The 17,280-nt window shown below is 54.9% G+C and overlaps 1 protein-coding gene across 2 annotated transcripts; it reads right to left on the reverse strand.

Annotated features, from left to right (window-relative positions):
* Nucleotides 1-640: 640 nt before the first annotated feature.
* On the reverse strand, nt 641-15,493 carry GHRHR (growth hormone releasing hormone receptor). Of its 2 annotated transcripts, none has more exons than XM_004269935.3 (13): nt 15,331-15,475; nt 11,011-11,113; nt 10,776-10,883; nt 9,986-10,089; nt 8,542-8,639; nt 7,673-7,805; nt 6,107-6,260; nt 5,759-5,819; nt 5,124-5,193; nt 4,342-4,433; nt 3,621-3,750; nt 3,026-3,067; nt 641-1,218 (listed from the first exon to the last, which is right to left on the reverse strand). In XM_004269935.3, exons 1-13 carry the CDS (start codon nt 15,385-15,387, stop codon nt 1,093-1,095), a joined length of 1,278 nt encoding a protein of 425 aa, XP_004269983.2. In that variant the 5' UTR covers nt 15,388-15,475; the 3' UTR covers nt 641-1,092. The 2 variants fall into 2 exon arrangements, with proteins under 2 accessions (XP_004269983.2, XP_033284240.2); XM_033428349.2 differs by having other exon boundaries at nt 858-1,218; nt 7,667-7,805; nt 15,331-15,493.
* Between the last annotated feature and the right edge of the window lie 1,787 nt (nt 15,494-17,280).

The following is a 17,280-nucleotide window of genomic DNA, read 5'->3' on the forward strand; positions in this document are numbered from 1 at the left end:
AGTCTAAAAACCCTACCATGCATTTCTTCCTTTAGTCTCAGATCATAAAAGCAGTTCATACTCATTGTAGGGCATTTGGGAGAAATAGAAGGGATTTTAAAAGCAAATAAACATCAGCCATGATCTCTTTACCCAAAGACTGGGTAACGCCTAGTGTTGACAGAGCTGCCGGTGGGAGGGGAGCTCTTGCCGGAGCTCTGGGGTGCAATCTGGCACCCACTCCGTCACGTTAAGAAAAAGCACAACCGCTGACCTGGCGCTTCCACTCTGCGGTATGTGTCCCGGAGAAAGGCTTGCTGGCATGGGGGCACGAGGGCACAAGCCTGTGAACGTTCACCTAGAGGCAGGGGGAGACAGGACGGTCACACGTGGGCGGTGACACCATGTGGCACCATACGGCAGTCAAAACAGATGAGCACATGGCAGCAAGGGTGGATGTCTTAAAAGTACCGAGCTGAGAGGAAAAACATCAGAAGCAGGATGAAGCCTATAACCGACAGCATTTATGGAAATTAGAAGTACAGACACACACAACGCTACGCATTTTGCAAGAACACAGAAACACAAGAATTCACATTTAACACATTGGAATGTGTTTGCCTGTGGGAGGAGGGGAATGGGAGTGCAGGTAGAGACAAAAGAGAATACATTTTTTTAATGAATTAAACAAGAGGATCCTTGCACAGACAAGTGATGGGGACGTGACATGAACTGAGACGCGATAAATGCACGTCTGCACCGGGGGTTCAAATAAAGCCTACAGATCCCTCCCCTGCAGAGGCGCACGGTTTCACTCAAACGTGTATCTATTCATTTACAAGTTTATTGGCTCCTCTGGCGTTGGGCTGTGGCCCAGACTCCAGGAAGAGGAACATAAAGCAAGACAGGAACCAAGGAAATCAGAGGTGGACCCACAGAGACCTGGGCGAAAAGAGTCAGGGACAGGACAGGGAAGAAAGGCTGGGCAGCAGCTTGGGTGGAGGCGTCAACTGACGGTTCCCAGGGGGCACTGCTCTCACTCCTCTGAAGGGTGGTGGGCCCGGGTAGCTGCCCAAGTTCAGGTGTGGATTCTAGTCACGTGATGTGGCCAACCTAGCACACAGATGTCAGCACCTTCGCCCTTGAGTGGGAAGGCATCGTCCACTTGGCGTGAGTCCTCCAGGCTGGCAGAAGTTCAGGATCGTGGCCACGCCATCTCCGTGAGATCTCAGTCCTCACCTCCAAGCAAGGACAAGAGGAAGGATGTTAGGAAGGTCCCATTGCCACTTCTTTACTCAACCCCAGTAGGGCTGAGGGTGCAGGGGGAGACCATGCAGGAGAAACAGAGACAGGGATTCCTGGAGCAGGAGAAGCTATGGTTGGCCACAGCCACTGCTAAGTACTACCTCTAGAGGATACTACTTCCTCCTTCCCGTATTTCTGACAGTCCCTTTGGCTCCTTTCTCTTTTAGCACTGCCTTTGTCTGGGCCCAGTTAAAGATATTTATGGGTGCTTTCTTGAGTTTCTGGCCAAAAAACTACTCTGTCTTCCCCAAAAGCTTAGACCATCCCCTGCTCTGGGGTTCATTCCTGCCCCTGCCCACTGAGCTGAACTGTGCCCACTGGGAACCTGTCCAGGGGACATGACCTGAAGAAAGAGAGGCCTCCAAACTCTGTCTGAGGAGGTGCAATTGAGGGGATTGAGAGTAACTGACAGAAAAGCCACTTGGGAGATGTAGTGGGGGGGGGAGTGTCTGTATCATCACATCTCCAAGGGGCTGCTGGGGCAAAGGGGGGCTGAGAGGCTGTGACCTTTCTGACAGAGCTGCATTTAAGCTGTGACAAAGACAAAAAGGAGACAGATTTCCATTCAACATAAAGGTGAGCTTCCTGATGATAGAAAGTGTCATTGACAGGTAGTAAGCTCCCTGTCTCCAGAGGCATGTAACTATCTGGTCCCCAAACCTCTTCCTGGGACAGATCCCTTCACAACTCTCTGTGGAATCCCCTTTTCCAGATCCCACCCACCTCGTCCAGGGCTGTTCCTCGCCCCTCTCAGCAACCCCAGGGCCCATGAGCCACTACAATCAGATACTGCAGTCCTGCGTCTGCATCCAGACGCCAGATAAGGCTGCAGAAGACTCAGAAAGGCTAGGGTGGGAGCAAAGAATGTCAGAGGGGAGGGAGCCAATAAGAGACAGCGGTGGCAGAATAAGGGGGTGCAATGCTCCACAGCTGGGGTACAGGTACGTACATCCAGGTCTCCAGCAGAACACAGAGCCCACAGCAAATCCTTGGCCACTAGAGGGAGCCCATGACTCTGCCTGTGCGCACAGCAACAGGACCTGGTTGTCTGGGGCGCTGAGTTAAATTCTCCCACCCCTCCCCATAAAGCAAGTCTGTCCTGAAGGAAAAATGCAAAGTGTCTTCTGGGCAGGATGTTATCATTCACTCCTCTTTACCATCTCTCCATAGTTCTACATGTGCACCGGTACCATCTCTTCTGTCTGTTCATGTGTTTGTCCATCTCTGGTCTGTTCTTTTTGTGCATCTCCCCTCCAGGTGCTCTCTCTCAGAGTCCCTGGCTTTTCTCTCCATCATCCTCCCTGTCTCTGCACTTGAATTTATCTTCCTAGACTTTGTATGTCTACCTCTGACTTTCTTGGTTCCTCTGTGTCTTGTCCCTGTCTCTCCAGGAGCCGACTTATTCCTTCCCCCACTCTCTCTCGTTCAGTTTTAGAAACACAGAAGTAAAGGATCCTTTTAACCCACCCCTGTCCCTCTTCTGATCCCTGAAAGGCCTTCTCCACCTCCTGCTGAATGGACAGTAATCTTGGCCCAGCCCAGAGGAGGGATGGATAAAAGATGTGTACAGGAAGTATTCAGGTTAAGCTTGATCCAGAAACTCAGGACAGATTTCCACAAAGGATTGCAGGACTCAGTGTTTGGCCTGATCGGGGATTTACAGGGGCTGGGCAAGAGAGAGGCAGCCTTAGGACTGGTGGGAGGGAAGGCTTAACAAATAAGGATAGCCTGAGTCACATACCTCTTGGTTGAGGAAGCAGTACAGGATGGCAACAATGAAGCCCTGCGGGGCCAAAGAGAAAGGACCCCATCACCTTGGCCTGGCCTCAAGGTGTCTGCAGTCTTCCTACTACCTTTTTCCCTACTCTCCGCCAGGCTGTGACTTGGACCAAGTGTTTGGGAAAAGGGAAAGTCATCACTTACCATGTGCCAGGCATATTGTCACATCTAATTGTCATAGCAAGCCTGCCAAGGCTGTACTGTTGGCCCCGTTGGCCTGTTTCTCTGATTCTCTTTATTTCTGCATCCCCTAGTATTAAGCACAGAGCCTGACACATAAGAGGTGCTCAGTAAATGTTGAATAGATTGGATGAATGGATGGGTAGATGGATGGATATGTAGATAGGTGCATGAGTAGTTGAATGAATAGAGAGATGGATGGATGGGAGAAAAACAGACAGATGGATACTTGAATAGATGGATGAGTGGCTGGAAGGAAGAATAACGAGCCTAGTTGCCCTCACCCTACCATGAAATCAATCAAGCCTGTGGGCGGCAGCACCTTCCTCCTGCCCAAGGACTCAGAGGGAAGGAGTGAGTGCTTTGGGGGTCCTCACCTGGAAGGAACCCAGTCCCAGCTCCAGGGGGAGGCGAATGCCCAGGCCAGCGCTGTCAGGCAGGAAGTTGAAGATGATGTAGTGAATTCCAAACAGCGGGATAAGGAGAAGGGTTGACTTGGAGAGACGCCTGCAGAAAAAAACAAGCCCAAGGCTGTAATTAGAAAGTCCCATGGGCCGCCTACCTACTTTCACTTCCCACCAGTTTCCCATATCAATTCTACACACCAGCCACCCTGGAGAACTCCCCACATGCACCGTGGGCTTCCTTACTTTGGGCCCCTGGATTTTGCTGTTCCCTCTGCCAAATTCTCTTGTCTCTATTTATTCTAGTCAAGTCTATGTATCTTTCAAAGCCTAGTTCAAAGACACCTCTTCCAGGAAGTCTTCCCAGACTGTACTCCAACCCCACCATCTGTTTAGAAAGGATCTCCTTCCACAGGCTCCCGTAGAAATTGATCCCAACACTCATCAGCCTATTTGGCCTGGCAACTGGCTGTTTGGAGGCCCATCCTTCCTATATTGTGACCTACTGGAGGGCAGGAACCGTATCTATTCTCTCTGGGGACATAGGGACAAGCACTGGACCAGGATCATGGATGCCTAATCGTGCATAAAAGAGAACCATGCTGACTCCTACTCCAGTTATGTCCCCAGAACCCCCGGAAACACACACGCGCGCACACACACACACACACACACACACACACACACACATTACCAGTACTGACGCTGGGTGTGGAGGCTGCCCTGAGCTGGCTCCAGTTTCCTCAGCAAGATACGGATAATATTGAGAAAAAGCCCAAAGTTCACCTGCAAATAGAGGTGCAGGAAGGTGGAAGGCAAGGGTCAGGGGTGACCCAAATGGCCTGGGGTGGGACATCTTTGGGGACTAGAAACCTCAAATCCTTGAGAGGCAGGGATGTGCAGGTAGATGGATGTGCAGGTCATTGCTCTAGACCTTGTCGACTGAGACTGGACAGTCCCATAGGGGGCTCAGGGTCCCCCTCCCTTTCCAGTCCCAGGACCAAGGGTGGGAGGTCAGGCCTTGCCATCCTGCCTCCAGCACCTCTCAGGCTCTTCTCTGGCACAAAGCATGTGGCCTTCTCTTTGTACAACTGCAAAACTGACAAAAATGCGTACATTCACCCAGGCCACAAAAACCAGTCCTAGCTGCCCTGTCCTCCACGTGGGAGCAGGTAGGAGTTTCAGCTGCCGCGTCTTCTACCCTCCCAGCCCAGCCTCGCTGCAGTGGTAGGTGATCTGCAAGCAGGGCGCCAGACTCATCAAAGCTCTGAACTAGAAGAGGCCTGAGCGTGGGTTTTACCAATGGGCTGCTGAGGTCCAGAGAGGGCCTCACAGAGAATCTGGGGCAGAACCAGGCTGGAACCCCAGGTGTCCTGACTCCCAGCCTGGAGTCATGTTTCCTGCTGTGTATGGCTGCTCGGTGGACCCAGGGAGGTTGGCTGAATAAAGCAGAGGACACTGGCCCCAGGCACGGACCCCAACGGAGAGGACGATGGGTCCTTTGATGATCCACCAGTAGGGGGAGCTGTCGTCCAGGTCCCAGCACCTGGGGAGAGGACAGGCCGGGACTGATGGGGGGGTGGGATGGGGTGGGAAGAGTGCAGCTGCTGGAAAGCCCTTTTCTGTGGCACCCATGCTCCTCCCTCCTCTCTACCTACCAGCCTCTAGGTTCCTCACTTTGGAATTTGAGCCTTCTAGCCTCACCCTACTCCCAACCAGCCTTATCTATGTCCTCTCAGACACTTAGGCACTTGCCAAAGGCGTGCCCTGATGCAAGCTGGGTTCACTCCTTCTCTCCACCTAGGTGGTTGAGTTTCTCAAAACTCAGTCTGTTTGCTGCCTTCTTGTGGCTCCAACACGCCCCCTGTTCCAGAAGGCCCCCACTTACAGCCCCCTACCCCCTGAGCCCCGAACCCTGAGATTCTGCGCCCCCTTCGTGCACAGGCTCAAGCCTCTTTTGTGCGATCCACGACTGCATCTCCCACCCCTCTCCCAAGCCTGGGAGCTCTCCTCCTCTTCCCAGCTTGGAGGACAGCCTCATTGCCTGTACGTCCAGTCCATGCCCCATGGGGACCCAGTACGGGTGTGATGAAGAGATAGCCCAGACTCACGCAACATCCTCAAAGGCCAGCTTGCAACCCACCCACATGCCGGTGAAGAGCAGGGGAAGCCCTGAGGGGGTACAGAAAAGACACGAGTAAGGGGTCGTCATCCTGTGCCCACCTCCCACCACTACAGCCAGTCACACAGGACACTGTGAAGGCGGGACCAGGAGAGAGCCCGGGGACAGGGAACCTGGCCCTGAACTCCAGCACTTGCTGTAGGACTGTAGGCTGCCCTTCCTCTCCCTGGGCCTTGGGGTCATCGTGAGTGAGATGAAGGGACCTTGGTGTGAGCTCCCTGGGCATCCCCAACCCCCCAACACCCGCACAGTGCCCAAACCAGCCCTCAGTGCTCACCCCAGCCAGCAAGGACCAGCCACCAGAAGGTTCTCCTTGCGCTGGGTGACGTGGAGGCCAAGAGGCTGGTCAGGTAGACAGCTTCTGCCAGCAGCCAGCTGAAGTTGGTCATGGTGGCGAAATGGGAGGTGGCCACAGAGACCTTGCACAGAACCTGCGGGCCAGGGGCTGCGCACTTCAGAGCCCGGACATCCCGTGGAGCCCCGCCAAGTCTCCCCTACCCCACTCAGGCCCCAAACCTCCAGGTCTCCTCCACCTTGGGCTGCCCCAGAGGGGTGTGTGGTAGGGTAATGTGGTGGTTAAGAGCACAGATTTGGGATCCAGACAGCCTGGGTTCAAATTTACCAGCTGAATAACCTTCCCACACCTTAGCTTTTCATCTCTAAAAGGAAAAACTTCCAGTGCCGGCTCGTGGCCTCATCATAAGGATTAAACGGAAACCCTGTATACGAATTGCTACTGTTTTTACTCTCACCGCATCCCTCCTGAGCTCCAGTCAATCCCTAGAGCTAAGGATACGGAACACCATTTATTCATGCACTGCTCCGTCCTGCGAACATACGCGCGTGTACCCGTGCACGCATTCATGCATTCACTGCACGACTCTGCTCATCTGTCTCAGAATGGCCCAGGCTTGGCCCCTCCCCCACCATTCAGCTGCTGGGTGACATCGCCAATCATCCCTCATCTACATATGGGACTAAAATGAAAATAGATGTAGGAAGTAAAAGGAGATAACATATGTAAAGCATTTAGCGTAACACCTGTCACATAAGTGCTCGATACAGATACTATTATTATGCCTTTCATTAACGAATGAAGGTCACCTGTTCATTCATGTAGCTGTTCATTTCCAGCACGGTGTCAGAGTACCTGGTAAGTGCTGGGCCACCACACTCAGCCCGACTTCCCTTATTTTCCGTCTCTTCTCATAGCCCACCTCCCTGCCCCCAGGATGATACCCCTGTTTCTTGGACTTGCCCCAGCTTCTCCTGTCCATGAGAGCGGGTCCTCTCACACCGGACACGTTCACCCTGGCCTTCCCCACTCCCTCCCTATCATTGCTGCCCGCCCAGCTCCAAAGCTATCTCCTCCCTGAAGCCCTCTCCTCTACCTAGTGGTCCCATAAAATCTGGTATAATGTGTCCCCTTAGGCACCCGGGGTGCTCCTCAAGGGAGGCACACGGCTCTGCCCAGGCCCTGACATACCCAGGCCCAGCACAGACAGACAGTGCTCGGAGGAAGTGTGAAATGGAAAGGCTGGCTGGAGTGAAATGGGGTCCGGCTTGGGATATGGGATGGGGAATGGAACAGGAATACAGAATGTGGAGTGGAGAGTGGAATAAGGGAAGCCCTGTGGATGGGCACCGTCGTCCAGGAAACAGCCGGAGGATTTAGAACTTGACCGCAAGGAGGGGGAGGAAGGGGGAGAGGTGATTTCCCGCTCTGTCGTTAGCAAAGCGGGAGCCGCAGGGTCAGCCCCCGCTACCCCGACAGGCACATCTGCATCTCTAATCCAACCTCCTCGCCCGCACCCGCACCAGCACCCCGACCCATGGCTGTTACAGTGGAGAAGCTGCAGTGGTCCGTGTCCTCGCTGTGAAAGAGGGTGGCATCCTTCAGGAACACAGCTCCCGCCTTGAGAATAAAGGTGACGAACAGCTGGGTGTGGATGTAGTTCCGGGGGCAGTGGAGCCTCCTGGAGGGGACAGGAGGGGAGAGGAACAGGACGCAGGGTGGGAGAGGGGCTTCGGGTGTGCTCAGAGCGGGCTTGGCGAGGCTGAGCAGGGCGCGAGGCGAACTGAATTGGGTTGGATTGGATTGCCTCAGATTGGATTGCGTTGAACTTGAGGCTTCAGCTATAATCTTGCAGGACAGCTGGGCTCAGTGTAGGTGAGAGGACAGAGAATAGCAGTCAGTCCCTTGCCTTCAGGGAGCTCACGGTGTGGAGGACAGAGGCAGAAAGGACAGGGTCCTGCCCAGGGGAGCCCCCTGATGATCAGAGAGGGGCGGCTCATCCCCAGGAGACAGAGAACAGCGCAGGCCAGGCTGGGGGGTGGGGTGAGGTGGGGCTTTGAGAGGGCAAAGATCAAAGGGTTGAATTAGCCAAGAAGGGCTTCACAGCAGAGCCAAAGAGGACTCTTGAGGCAGATGAGAGCTGAGCTTTGAATGTTAAGGGATATGAGGGCACTGAGACAAAAGGAGGCAGGCATTCCAAGCAAATAGAATAAGTTCCACACAAGCAGAGGTGTCGAGGTGGGAGGCAGACCTGGAGTGTGAAGGGAGGGGTCTGCTCCTGGGGGAAGGGAAAGGAAGTTAGAAATGGCTGATGGCAGATCTGGGAACATCTTGCATATCCAGGTAAGGGTTCAAGCTTGGTGCTGTGGACGATGCGGAGGGCGTAGGTTCTGGAGCAGGTGGTGAGGATGGCGAACCTGAGGGCAACCAGGATGGTGATGGCCATGAAGAGGGCCGCGGCAGAGACGCTGTGGCCCATGGTGTAGACGACCCTCACGGTGGAGAAGTAGGATTTCTGGGGAGGGGGGAGACGGAGGAACGCTCAGCAACGGGGCCTCTGAGGAAAGGGAGGCTTGACGATCAAACAGGTGACATTTTCAATTCTATCCCGAACCTGCCCGTGTCGGGGCAGGGGCGTCTGCGGGGACCACAGCAAACTCCCTCCGGAACTGAAGCGAAGCTTTTGTTTGCAGCCTGTCGGCTGGTGAGGAAGCAGGGGAGGGGTGGGGGAAGGGGGAGGGGAGCTAGATGCTTAACTCTGGCTGTCGCTGGGGGTAGGGGAGGCTGCCACAGAAACCGCACGTCCCGGGGAGTGAAAACGCTCAGGAGGAAATCGGGCTTGTTTATTGACATCCAGCTTGCTCACTGTCTTGGGAACACGACATCCCCAAATAAAGGGGACAGCCAGGGACAGCTGCAAGGAAAAGCTCTTTCCAAGACCAAGGATTTGGATTCATCTAAGTCAAGCCTGGACTCCGGAGACGGGGACGGAGCGTGCAGCCTTGCGGGGCGGGGGACTCCGGAGACGGGGACGGAGCGTGCAGCCTTGCGGGGCGGGGGACTCCGGAGACAGGGACGGAGCGTGCAGCCTTGCGGGGAGGGGGACTCCGGAGACGGGGACGGAGCGTGCAGCCTTGCGGGGCGGGGGACTCCGGAGACGGGGACGGAGCGTGCAGCCTTGCGGGGCGGGGGACTCCGGAGACGGGGACGGAGCGTGCAGCCTTGCGGGGAGGGGAGCGATCGGGGACCCAGCTCCCCTGAGGGTTGCAGGCAATCATCGCCCCTCCCAGACTCAGTCTTTTTATCTGAAAAAATGTCAGACTCATGCTTTGCCTTCAGGGCTGGGGGGAAAGAGATATGGGATTATGGCTGTGGAGGCACCTTGCAAAGGCCATGCTCGATTTGGAAGCGTGGGGTGTGCCGGCTAGGTTAGGGGGCGCTGACATCACTCCAGGCTTTGGTTTCTCTCGCTTGCCCACAGACTGAGGGCCAGAGAGGGCAAGGAGCTTGCCCAGGACCACTAAGGGCCTTTGTTTCCCAGAACTGCTCTCAGCTCCCTGCCCTGGAGGCCTGGGCACAGAGAGCGTACGCCAAGGAGAAAAGAAGACGATGGCCAGCACGTCTCCCTCCCTGTCCTCTGCCTCCCCTCTCCCTCCTAGCTGCATGGTCCACCCATCTCCCTTGAGCAAGTTAGCACAAGATCCCCTCTCTTCCAGACGCTGCCATCTTCCGGAAATGTGCTATAATGAATATTCCAACCTGCTGACTGCAATGGGAATGGCGGCCCCTACAGCTGTGCGGTCCACCACCCAATCAAACATCCACGGCGACCCTTCCTCCAAGATGCCAGGAGCCTCTCACCTCTTCAGTTAGCAGCTCCAGGGGCACAGGACAGGCCTCAGGATAGGGCGGGAAGGGCTCAGACCAGCCCGTGATGGTGCAATCCCGCTTCAAGGCCCCAGCCCCTGGGAGGCAACAGAGGCAGGGAAGGAGAGATTTTGTCAGGACAGCTGCTCCTCTCTCCCCAGGAGAGGTCGGGGAGCCGGGGAGTGACCCTGGCAGGGTCTGCACAGACAGCCCATCTCTGCAGCAGAGAGAGAGGAACCTTCTCTCCAGAGGCCTGGGGTCCAGGCCCAGCCTGCTTGGGACACGGTCTAGGAACTTCCTCTCTGGCCTCAGACTCACCTTCTGTTCATTGAAAGAATGGTTCCCTTGAGGAGCAGAGTAGCAAGTTGGGCCTCCAGCGTCCTAAGGGCAGGGGGGAGAAAGGAGGCCCTCTCTGCCCCCGGAGGGACCGTCCACCCCAGACACCCAGGCCAGGGAGGTGAAGCAGGCAACTTCCCAGAGGACATTTACTCAATTCCAGGCCCTGAGTTCAGCACTGCCAAGCCCCAATCATTAACCCCACCCTCCGTGCAGTTAGTGCTCTTGTTTTCCCCAGGTCACGGGAGGTCAGAGAGCTGAGGGTCTGGGAGGGTGACTGACTCGCCCAAGGTCACACTGAAAGAGGAGAAGGGGGAAGGCGGTGCTCAATCCAGGTCTGCCTGGCCCCCGAGCCAGGGGTGTGGCCACCACATTCTGCCACCACCAGATGAAACCACGTCACGTCCGCGTCCCCCCCTTGCCCCAGCACACCCCCATCGCCCCTCACCTGGCTCTGAGCTGAAGTGAGAGAAGAAAGCCGGGCAGGGGAGGCTCACCCACTCTCCAGAGCCTGCCGTTGGCCAGCACAGCAGCCCATCCCAGGTCCTGGGGCAGCCTAGACAGCGAGATGGGAGCAGAGGAGACCCAGGCCAGGGGACAGGCTTGTCCGCCATCCTGAATGGGAGGCTGGAGGAGATCAGGAAATCCGTGACAAGCCACCCCCGCCCTCCCAAGCCATGTACCAAAGGTGGAGTTGGACACCCCCTCTGCCGCTTGCAGACAAGCTCGCTCATCCTCTCTCAGCTGGGTGATGTAGTCACACTCTGGGTGCACGTGGCCCAGTACCTGCAGGAGACAGTGAATGGGATGAGCTGAGCCAGCTGGATGCTTCTTCTGGGTTTGCTGGTCTAATGACCTGAAGACAGAGATAAAGCCTGATTCATTTCCACGGCCGTGCTCTTAAGCACAGGGCCCGACTCATCCAGGTATGCTTAATGGGTATTTGGACGAAAGGCAGACACGCAGGAAGGGAGGGAGGCAGAGAGAGTAGAGATTTGGACGGCTGCTTCCCCTTTTCATTTCATGGAAGTAAGTTCTGAGTCACATTAAACAAAAGTCTTCAGAAGATCTCACAGAGATGGCCAACTCAATAATGTATCCGTGTAGCAGCCTTTCTTCCTTCTTTGTTTTACTCCCCTGCTCTGTACTCCCACTCCCCGAAGGCAATTCTGCATAAAGTACCTTGGTAGACAGAGTAACGGCCCCCCCAAATGTCCATGTCCTAATCCCTGAAACCTGTGACTATGCAACCTTACAAAGAGACTTCGCAGATGTGATTAAGTTAATGATCTAGAGATGGAGCCATTATCCTGGATTATCTGGGTGGACCCAATGTCATCACAGGGGTCTTTATAAGAAGGAAGCAGGAGTGTCAGGGTGAGATAAGGAGATATTCTGACAGAAGCAGAGGAGTATGTGTGTGAGTGTGTGTGTGTGTGTGTGTGTGAGAGAGAGAGAGAGAGAGAGAGAGAGAGAGAGAGAGATGAAGATGCTACACTGCTGGCTTTGGAGGTGTAGGGTCATGAACCAAGGAATGCAGGTGACATCCAGAAACTGGAAAAGGCAAGGAAGCGAGTTCTCCCCTACAGTCTCCAGAAAGCACTATGCAGCCCTACCAACACTTTGGTTTTAAGCCACTGAAAACCATTTTGGCCTTCTGACCTCCAGAATTGTAAGAAAATAGATTTGTGCCGTTTTAAGTCACTAAGTTGGTGGTAATTTGTTACGGCAGCAATAGGAAACTAATGCAACTACCTACACAGATGCCTTTGTCTCAGGCTCTGCTTTCAGAGGTACCCTGACAAAGATAAATGAAAAAAATGGGTAGATTAGTAAGTGAGAGGATAGACGGATACGTGAATGAGTAGATGAATGAGGTGAAAGAGCAGATGAATGTGGATTCATGGATGAATGAATGAACGGGTAACTGTGTGGCCGGCTGGTAGAATGAGTGAACATACGTACAATAGATAGGTGAATAGATAGAGGGATGCGTGAATACATGCATGGATGGGTGGATGGGTGGACAGGTGGATGGATGAGGGCATGCACGTGAAGATGGATGGGTAGGTAACGGACAGATACATGGAGGGATAATGGGTTTGTGGTGTGACTCAGTCATCAGGAATGAGTTTCCCAGAGCCTGGTGCCACCCGGTGACCACAGGGAATGATCCCTGGAAGCTGGTAAAGAAGCTGTTTTTCTGGAAACCCTCTAGCAGCATTTCTGAGAGTGTGCCTCATGATCTAACTGCAGATCACCTGGGACGGAGTCAAGAATATGCAGAGATCTATGGCTGGATCTAGGACTTTGCATTTTAACAAGTTCTCCAGGAAGCTGGGAGTCAAAGGCAGGAATTCTTAACACCTCTCCCTCCCACTGCCCCAGACTGGAGAAAAACTGAAATGGACTGTCCAACAGGGCACAGCCCCAGACAGATACACGTGAGGGAACCCAGCTTTATAAGACGTGCTCCTTACACTGTGAACATATCCACAGCCCACATTTGTGTACAACATGCACATCAGATTCAATCGGTGTAGATTTCTGTCCCCAAGGATTTCACAGGGAAGCATGGAGTGAGGATGGGAGCTAAAACCCGGTCCTGATAGATCCAATACAAACTGATCAGAGGCAGGACAGGCACTATGGGAGGGTGGCCCTTCTCACAGGGACTGAGAAGGTGGCATTTGAGCCGGACCTGAAACTAAAGGAGTTTTTTTTTTTTTAATTGGTGAGGAAAAGAGCACTTGGGACAAAGAATGTGCACAGACAAGGGAGTGGGCAGACGCAGCTGAGCTGAGTGAGGGGAGAGCCCTTCCCATGGCCATCCTCGCACCCACACACACACACGCATGCACACACGAGCCCCAATGTCCGGCACAGAGTCTGTATCAGCAGGTGTTTAATTAACGCCCAGTGTCCTTTGACAGAAATCCAGGCACGGCAAGGAGCACAGTGGATGCGAGACAGGGGCTGGGGTCAGAGAGGAGGGACTTCAAACACCAGAGCGGGGACAGTGGACAGTAGGTGACCACATGGAAGGGACCCAAGGACAGGCCAGTGGGCTAGGAGAGGACCTGGAGACCCAGCCCAGTAAGTAGGCTCACCCCTACCGGCCCTGCCCTATGGGGAAGGACACCCCTGTCCTGACCTGCTGACCCTGTTCGCCCAAATCCAGCTTGGGCTCAGCTCTGCCACCTCCTGCTTGGGGCCCTGGGACCTCAGGTTACAGATTCCACCTGCCGCCCAGCCTCTGGGTCTCCAACCTGGTGGTGACTCTTGGCTTCCTCCCCGGGACTCAGGGACCCAGGAGCCATCTCAGAGCAGAGCCCCTGTCTTATCTCCCCTACATGTCCCCAGTAGCAGTCTGATGGTCAGAAGTGGGTAGACGGGGAGGGCAGACTCACCTGATATGGGACTGTGGGCTCCATCTGCCCTTCCACCCCCTCCACGTCTGCAGCCCATCCCTTCCTGGGATACCTTCTCAGGGCCTGACTAGGGAACCACTGAGGCCAAAAGAACTAGGGTCCCTGGTGGGAAGCCTCCCACCGAAAGGAGAAACAGACAGCCCTCACAGTTCCTAAGGGGAGGAAAATTCAGGGAAGCCCAACTCATGACCCAGATGTGTGGTAACAGGTGGAGACGGTACGGGGTGGGGAACGGTGGACATTTCCAAGACTTACCCAAACCCCGCCCCACTCACCTAGGGCTCGGGGATCATCTGGCCCCTGTACCGGACCCACTCCTCCTGAGGGGAGACTCTGTCACCCTGTGTACCTCGGCCTTGCTGACCGTGACTACAGCTAACCCGGGGTCTGTGCAGGATGGAGGCCACACTGGGAAACAATGACTTGGTGCTGGCCCTGACCCTGCCACCAGCAGCTGAATGACCCCCACGGGATCTCAGTCTCCCCTCCTAAAAATAGAGCATTCATTGTAGGGTGCGCACAGATGAGAGGCAGGAGGCACCCCTCACTGAAGAGGGGAGGGCGTAGAAGTCTCCCACACTGCACCCCATGCCCAGCCTTTGACAAGTCAGATCTGACTTCACGCACAGCAGCCCTGGGGGGAAGACACTGGGCTCTTCTTTTACAAAGTGAGGCTCAGGAAAGGACTTGCACAGATCACACAGCTAGTTTCACGGCTCCAGGATTCAAGCCTAAAGGCCACGCATGAGGGGCAGGGGCAGCACCGTGCCTGGGAGGCGCGGCTCGGGCCCCCGCCCACATACACACACTCACACACAAGCCTGTAGGGCAGAGGGAGCCCTCAGTCCCCGCGGGCTCTCAGGAGTCCCTGGGAGCTGCAGCTGCCTCCCCGGGACCCGTGTCTCCCATCCTGGTCCCCGCGTCCCTGTCACTTGCATTCACTCCGGGAAAGCATGCTGGGGAAATGTGGCACATTCAGAGAGGGCCCCCTCCTGGCAGCCCGTTCTTCAGCACTCTAGGCCTCCGAGCTGGACAGCTTCTCAGGGCCCCAGGGCATATCATGCGAGGAAGCGTCCCCCAAATGCCGGAGGGGAGCAGCTGCTCACTTACTACCCAGGGCCTGTCAGTCCCTGGCCACACCCTCTTCAAAGGAAGCAGCCAAACGGAGTGGCTCCAGGGCTCGTGGGGAGACAGAGGGCTCTGGGGAGCTTGTCGGAGGAGGGGGTGTGGATAAGACTTGGGGTGTGAAGGGGAGGCGGAAGTACTGTCTGGGGACAGAGTCTTGTGGCCCCCAGGGGGTGCAGACAGGCCCTGGGGGGAGCAACGGGCAAGCAAATTCCGTTCAGCCCCAGGAAGGACCGTTTGCTTGTCGGAGCTCCCCAGGGATGAGCAGGCTGCCTGGGAAGGGTGGGGGAGGAGAGGAGGGGGCCACGGAGGAGATGAAGAGTTCATCTACCACTGGCTTGGTAGAGAGACGCCTGTGCTGGTGAAGGGTGGACCCCAGTATGGCCCTGTGGCTCCCAGCTCTTGAGCCCAGTGGGAGGGGCAGGAGGGTCTGAGCTGGCTACTCACGGTGGGTAAGGGGCACAGCAAGCAGAGGAGGCAGGCACCCCACACCTTGCTGTCCATGGCAGGGGCGTGGCAGCGGCTCCTCGGTCAGCCTCGGTGAGCCCCGCTCTCCTGCCCACTGTCCCCTGCTCCTGTCGCCGCTGCCAGCACACCGTCTGCCTCCCCTTCCCAGGTGGCTGTTTGCATAGGCAGGAGCCAGCGAAGGGGACAGAACGGCTGAATATTCAGCAGGATTACAGGACACCGTGCCCATCTCAGCCCCGGCCTTGGGGTGGGACTCCACGTTCCCAGGAGAAACGGGTTGGGCCCCTGCAACCCCTCTCCACTCTGTCTGTAAGTCGGCCCATGTCTGTCCTGACACCAAGGTCACAGAGAAATGACAGCCACAGGACACCTCTTACCCCAGTAGGTCAGTATTCTTTATCGTTTTCTTCTCTGAGCCCAGCCCTCTGCGGGCCCACCCTGGAGAGATTCAGAGAAGAAGAAGAGGGCCTGGGCCCACCCTCAGGGAGCCCCCAGTTTGGTTGTGATCCCAGCTTCATCCACAGTGCTGGAGGGTGAACTCAGAGCCCTGGGGACCCAGCAGAGGTGGATAGGGTGTCAGTGGAGGCTGCAAAGTAGGAATGAGCTTAGAAAAGGGCTGGGCAATCACGAAGCACCCATATGGGCTGGTCGAGAAGGTGACATATCAGCAAAACCTCATTTCTGTTCCCGGCAAGGATGCCAGCCTGGATGGCGAGGTGAAGTCTGCAGGTGTCCAGGCTCTGGGTTTTACAGGGGGACCTTGTCAAGTCTCTCCAGAAGTCCTCATGGCAACGGAGAAAAACAGGAAACGTGCAAGAAGATTCATGGAGCTAAGCCATCCTGAATGGGGCAAAACCACTGTTATCAGGGACATAAACAGGAGGACCCACACAACAGCTCAGATTATTTTCCATATTCATTGCCTGGTTATTTGCATTATCGTTTTAGACTTTAAAATGAGGAATCCCAATTGGCCAGGCTACAGACAGTGTTCTAATTTGCCCTGGATCCTCCACGGCACCGGCGGGATTGGAAAGCACATTTGATCTTCAAGGGCCCTGAATGTGCCAGTACCTGGCAGGTCCCAACATCTGTGCACAGGTCTGCATTCCCAGAGCTTGACGGGCCAGACACTGTGACACAGACGTGTTTACAGCCTAACTCGAATCATGAATGATGAAGCTCCTTGCCCCTGCCACGTCTGGATTGAGGAATCGTCTTACATCAGCAGGGCTTTATTTTTCCATTGGTGTTCATCACCAACAAAGAAAAATATTTTGAAAAGAAAACATGAAGCGTCCCCAGCCCAGACATTCCTGCCCTCGCACAAGCGTTTTCATGTGCTTGGCCGTGACCTGGGGCAGGTCTCACACCACAACTAGCTCGCACATTTGCAGGACGAAGCAGAGCCCCTCTGTTGACAGGCTGAGCGAGGATGCAGTGCCGGAAGCAGAGCACTGACCACGTGTATCTTTAAGGGAGAGCCAGAGCCTCTGTCCCCTAGCTACAGAGAGACAACAGCCCAAGATCAAATACCGCAGTGATCACTGTTGACAATTATGTCAATTAGTATTACTGAGGGCTAATAATTGATATTAATACTACTAGTAATTATTATCTAAATTAGCGATTCTTTTTTTGTAACGAATTTAATGTTTTAACATCTTTATTGGTGTATAATCGCTTAACAATGTTGTGTTAGTTTCTGCTATATAACAAAGTGAATCATCTATACGTATACCTATATCTCCATATCCCCTCCCTCTTGCGTCTTCCTCCCACCCTCCCTATCCCACCCCTCTAGGTGGACACAAAGCACGAAGCTGATCTCCCTGTGCTATGCGGCTGCTTCCCACTAACATCTATTTTACATTTGGTAGTGTGTATATGTAAGTGCCACTCTCTCACTTCGTCCCAGCTTACCCTTCC

Source organism: Orcinus orca, chromosome 9, assembly GCF_937001465.1.
Source record: "Orcinus orca chromosome 9, mOrcOrc1.1, whole genome shotgun sequence".
Classification (NCBI taxonomy): Eukaryota; Metazoa; Chordata; class Mammalia; order Artiodactyla; family Delphinidae; genus Orcinus; species Orcinus orca.